The 5,197-nt window shown below is 48.3% G+C and overlaps 1 protein-coding gene across 3 annotated transcripts; it reads left to right on the top strand.

Annotated features, from left to right (window-relative positions):
• Window positions 1-2,130: 2,130 nt before the first annotated feature.
• Window positions 2,131-4,987, top strand: Atp5mc1 (ATP synthase membrane subunit c locus 1). 3 transcript variants are annotated; one of them, XM_052196836.1, is made up of 5 exons: window positions 2,131-2,374; window positions 2,963-3,009; window positions 3,956-4,033; window positions 4,322-4,500; window positions 4,773-4,987. In XM_052196836.1, the coding sequence occupies exons 2-5, from the start codon at window positions 2,971-2,973 to the stop codon at window positions 4,885-4,887; spliced, it is 411 nt and encodes a 136-aa protein (XP_052052796.1). In that variant the 5' UTR covers window positions 2,131-2,374; window positions 2,963-2,970; the 3' UTR covers window positions 4,888-4,987. The 3 variants fall into 3 exon arrangements, with proteins under 3 accessions (XP_052052796.1, XP_052052798.1, XP_052052797.1); XM_052196838.1 differs by having other exon boundaries at window positions 2,369-2,444; XM_052196837.1 differs by lacking the exon at window positions 2,131-2,374 and adding an exon at window positions 2,489-2,573.
• Window positions 4,988-5,197: the final 210 nt, after the last annotated feature.

Here is a 5,197-nt window from a genome sequence, read left to right on the forward strand (position 1 = left end):
GGAGCAACTTCGTTGCAGATCCATTTATAATTACTCTTACAGTATTTTTAAATCAATGCAATGTACCAAAATCAACTGCAAACTCTGGGGCAGGAATTGCTGAGCCACCTTTCTGGTTCCAGCTCCTGCTTATTTTTATTTATTTATTTGTTTGTTATATGTAAGTATACTGTACCTGTTTTCAGACACACCAGAAGAGGGCATCAGATCTCATTAAGATGCTTGTGAGCCACCATATGGTTGCTGGGATTTGAATTTGGGACCTTTGAAAGAGCAGTCGGAAGCCAGGCGGTGGTGGTGCATGCCTTTAATCCCAGCACTTGGGAGTCAGAGGCAGGTGGATTTCTGAGTTCAAGACCAGCCTGGTCTACAGAGTGAGTTCCAGGACAGCCACGGCTATATAGAGAACCCTGTCTCGAAAATACAAAAAAAAGAAAAAAGAAAGAAAGAAAAAAAGAAAAGAAAAGAAAGAAAGAGCAGTCGGTGCTCTTAACCACTGAGCCATCTCTCCAGGCCCCTCTCCCTGCTTATTTTTAGAAATGAACTATAATACCTGTCTTATTTAGGGCCAGTAAGATGGGTCAGAGCAGTTTTACCTTGCAATCTGAGTTCGATCCCTGGAACGTACAGTGGAAGGGGTGAACTGCAAGTTGGCCTCTGATTGCCACACTGGCACTGTAGCACACACAAGCCCAAACTTTCAAATTTGGTAACAAACTAAACGAAAATAAATTAGGGCTGAAGAGATGGCTCATCAGTTAAAAGCACGTGTGTTCTTCCAGAGGACTTGACTTTGAGACTCCGCGCCCACGAGGTGACTCACAAATATCCCTAACTCCATGTCTTGGAATCCGGTTTTGGCATCCAAGAGCATCAGGCACATATGTGGTACACATTCAGGCAAAACGCCTATACACCTTTAAAGATATATATATTTAAGCATTTACTATCAGTGTGACAGTTATTTTTCCCATTGACATGGTGGCAAACGCCTTTAATCTCAGCAACTGAGAGACTGGGAGATCTCTACGAGTTCGAGGACAGCCAGGACTGCAAAGAGGGACCCTGTCTCAAAAAAAAAAAAAAAAAAAAAAAAAGGTTTTCAATGTTCATTCTTTTTTATCGGAACCTTTGCATGACATTTTTTAGTGCAGGCTCCTAGAAGTGCTATACTGGCTCAAAGAGGGCGGAGCATTTAAAGGTTCTCGGTTACTCAAGATTTACTGGGTCAAAGACGGTGGCTCATTCATAGCATTTCAAATAAAAAATATTGCCAAACTGCTTTCCAGGAAGGATTTCTAATTCATAATAGCTCAATGGTTACTGCAGTTCTATTTTTCTGTTCCTACCCTTCCTGCTTGTATGCATATACATGTGGTTGTGTTGTTTTGTCGTTGTTTTAAGCAAGGTTTTGCTACTTAATCCAGGCTGGCCTGGACCTTGTGCACGGTCATCCTGCTTCAGCCTTCTGTTTGGAATTACAAGCATACACTTGACTTTGCACATTTCCTTCTACCAATTATTGTTTTCGTTTTAGAGTTTCCCTCACTCCCAACACAATAGTCTGGCCCTAGCCTATTATTTATTTATTTATTTATTTACCTAAACTCATGAAGCTTAGTCTCCTGACCTTCCTGTCTCCCTAGCACCAGCCAAGTGCTAAGATGTCGGGTATGAAATAGCAAGCCTGGCTTGAATTGTGTTTTGTTGTTGTTCTTTCACCATTCAATTTGTGAGTCCATGTTGACTGACTACTGACAGTCCCACAAGAGCACGCTCATTACTTAGAAATTTTTCAACCATCCTTAATTCTTGGACGAAAACGGGGTTTTCTACAAATCACCATGGTGGAAGGTAGTGTAAAGGCGTCGGCTCTCCCCGCCAGGAAGCAACGTCTCGCGGGATGTCGGTGGTCCTTGGGTCCTCGGACTGGACTACAAGGCCCAACATGCAATGCGCTCCAAGGTCCAAGCGGCCGAATGAAGGCTCGGAGCCCGTATCACGTGTCCACCTGCGTCAAGCGGCCGGTTGTCACTCCCACGCTTTTTTCTTCCGCTTGCACCTTGGTCGCCATTTTGTGTTGAAGGTTGTAGAACCTCTGAGTCTCATCGACTCTATGGTCAAGCACTTCGGGATTCAACCAATCGTAACCCCGATCTCGGAAAAAGAACCCGCCTTTATCCGCAAGGAGGCGGGAATTGCCACGAAGCTCCTGTGGAGAGAGAGGAAGAAGCTGAAAAAAACCAATAAGAAAGATGGAGTTGATGACGCCAGCCAATTGGAACGTGGGGAGATAACGGCCAATGGGAGTGAAGGGACCCCGAACACGTGGGTGGGGAAGCTGAGCGCTGAGACCAAGGGCTAAAGCTGGGAGGTGAGTCAGTCACCTTGAGCAGGGAGTGTGCTGTGGGCCGAGCAGGGGCTGCAGGGGAGTGGGAGTGCAGGTGACTTGGGGCCGGGAGACAGGGGTCCGCAAGGCCGTGGGCTGTGCCACGAGGAGCACCATTTGCCTCCAGGGATAGAGGAGGAGGACTAGAGTCTCTAAGCTTATCAATTAATGTTAATTACCAACGGTAATGAGCGATAAACGGCCGCTGGGGAAGAGTAGGGGACACAGCTTTGTAACTTGGGCAGGATCCTGCACGACGTCTGCCAGTTTCTGCCTCCAGTCTTCCCGGGAGACCATTCCTTTTCGCAACATTTCCCTCTTGGGGCCTGAGCCACCTCCTTTTACTTCCGATCTTGGTTGCTGTCCTTCTGCAGACCCGCTGCGCGGAAAGTGGTTGACCCCGGAATCTGCTCTGTCCTTCTGACCTCTAATGCCCTCCTTAGCTGGGGTATAGGAAGAGGGTTGGGGAGAACGATTGGAGGTGGATGGGAACGACAGGAGGTTGCCAGGATAAGCAGACACCCGGGCCTTCATAGGAATTACGTTTTTTTTTTTTTCACCCCCTTCTTGCAGATTGAAAAATGCAGACCACCAAGGCACTGCTCCTTTCTCCAGTTCTGGTAAGCGGAGGCTCCGGGTTTCCCTATAGGGTCGGGTACGGTATGGGAGCAATCTTTAATGAATGGACTAAGGAGCTGGCGTTCCGTGATGCTGACGATAGCTATTGGGGGAAGGTATAGGATGTGTTGCAGGTAACCTATGTTTATTCAGGCCTGTAAACCCAGTCGTCAAGGCTTGTCCTCAGATAAGCTAGAGCTGACCTTTATCACAGCCCTGGGTTGGCTGTAGCCAGACAACCGGAAAACAGTTTTTCTCAACCTTGGCTGCATGTTCAGTTCATCTGGAAAGCCTAAAGCTCCTAATGCCCAGACTGCACCTAAGACCAATTGCATCAGACTGTGGGAAATGAAGGTGGAACCCCCAGGCAATTTTGGTAGAACTCCCCAGGTGATTCCAATGTTGTGCCAAGTCTGAGAGTCATTGCACTGAATAATATGTCTAGAAGTTCCGGTCACTGGGAGCTTTTCTAAGATGGCTGTTCTGGGAGTCAAACCAGGCTTTCTGGCCTACTGCATGAAGGATATATGTTGCTGTAAATGCATTTTAGTAAATCTCTCCCCTGGGTGCCTTTTGTTACCTCAACAACTGATTGGATATTTGAGTCTTACTCTATTCTGGGAAACTGATTAAGGCTGTGCCCTTGGAAATGAACTTTGATACCTGGTTTGGTTTGAGTTTGCTTCTGAGGATTGACCCCAGGGTCTTCTGAGTGCTCCCCAGCCTGGTACGTTATATCAAATGGTGATTGCTGCCACTGTGGGATACTACAGCCTATCAGCATAACTGTCTCCAATGCAGACCTACCTGAGAAAAATAAGGATAAGTTAATTGACCTTGAAATTGATTGGACTGATTGTGACAAACTCTTGCAGCTTAGGTTGGGTTTTTGTTGTTTTGTTTTGTTTTTGGTCTGATTTGGAGCAATACATCTTTCTGATTTTACAGATCCGCTCCTGTACCAGGGGTCTAATCAGGCCTGTGTCTGCCTCCCTCCTGAGTAGACCAGAGGCCCCATCTAAACAGGTAAGGAAATCGGGCCCCTCAGGATGTCCCTAGACACTGAGGTGCTTTTAGGAGAATTAGAGGATCTACGACACCCTTGTAATTCCAAGACTCAAATGACAGTCATAGATGTGACTGGCCCTGTCTGAACGCACCCTGGGCTGACATTGTCCTGTACACAGAGCACTCTGCCCTCTGAGGCTGAGTTCCAGCTGCTTCTTAACTCAGGTGGGTGGGGTGGGCAGGGAGCTGCCAGCTGCCTCTCTGCTCCCTGCTCGCTGACTGACTGCCCACCTCCCTCCCTTCTAGCCTTCCTGCAGCAGCTCCCCTCTCCAGGTGGCCAGACGGGAATTCCAGACCAGCGTGATTTCCCGGGACATCGACACAGCCGCCAAGTTCATTGGTGCTGGGGCCGCCACAGTTGGTGTGGCTGGATCAGGGGCTGGCATTGGCACAGTGTTTGGTAGCTTGATTATTGGTTATGCCAGGTAAGTTTGGGGCTGCCGGGAATGTTTCTCCATATAAGCTCCACCCCACTTGGGAAGAGTCTTAGCAAGCTGGAGTCATCAAATTGATGTTCTTTTACCTCCTGTTTCTCCAGTGAACTAAGTCAGAATCAAAGTATGCCACATGTGAACTTGCCAAGTCGCTAGTCTCCTTCCTGTCCCAGGTTCTCAGGGGAGATGTAGGCTAGCCCCCCTTGATGGCCGCACGTGTCCCTCTCCTGACCTGGACCCTCCCCCTTTCCCATCTCTGCTAGGAACCCGTCTCTCAAGCAGCAGCTCTTCTCCTATGCCATCCTGGGCTTTGCCCTGTCTGAGGCCATGGGACTCTTCTGTTTGATGGTCGCCTTCCTCATCCTCTTCGCCATGTGAGGCTCCATGGGGTCACCCAGCCGTCCCTGCTGCTTTGACTCCATGCCAGTCCTGGTGCTGGAGTGTGCTGAGCTTTACCATTAAACAACGTTTCTCTAAACCATATGCCTGTGCCTGTCTTTTACCCTGGGGCAGGGGGTGCCTTTGGAATGATGAGAAGTGACACTTGGGTCAGCCTTGGTGATAAGGCAGAGTGTGGAAGGTCCCACTGTCTCCCAGGAGGATGTCAGATAGCCTGGGCAATGATGTTGGTGCCTTTCAAGTTTAGCATATTGACAGGTGCCATTTCATTTTGCTTATTTGAGGGGAT

Source organism: Apodemus sylvaticus, chromosome 10, assembly GCF_947179515.1.
Source record: "Apodemus sylvaticus chromosome 10, mApoSyl1.1, whole genome shotgun sequence".
NCBI lineage: Eukaryota > Metazoa > Chordata > Mammalia > Rodentia > Muridae > Apodemus > Apodemus sylvaticus.

Coding starts and splice junctions, on each gene's coding strand:
- Atp5mc1 (XM_052196836.1), top strand. CDS start 2,971: ATGCAGACCACCAAGGCACTGCTCCTTTCTCCAGTTCTG. Junction 3,010..3,955: donor TGCTCCTTTCTCCAGTTCTG/GTAAGCGGAGGC, acceptor CTGATTTTACAG/ATCCGCTCCTGTACCAGGGG. Junction 4,501..4,772: donor TTGATTATTGGTTATGCCAG/GTAAGTTTGGGG, acceptor CATCTCTGCTAG/GAACCCGTCTCTCAAGCAGC.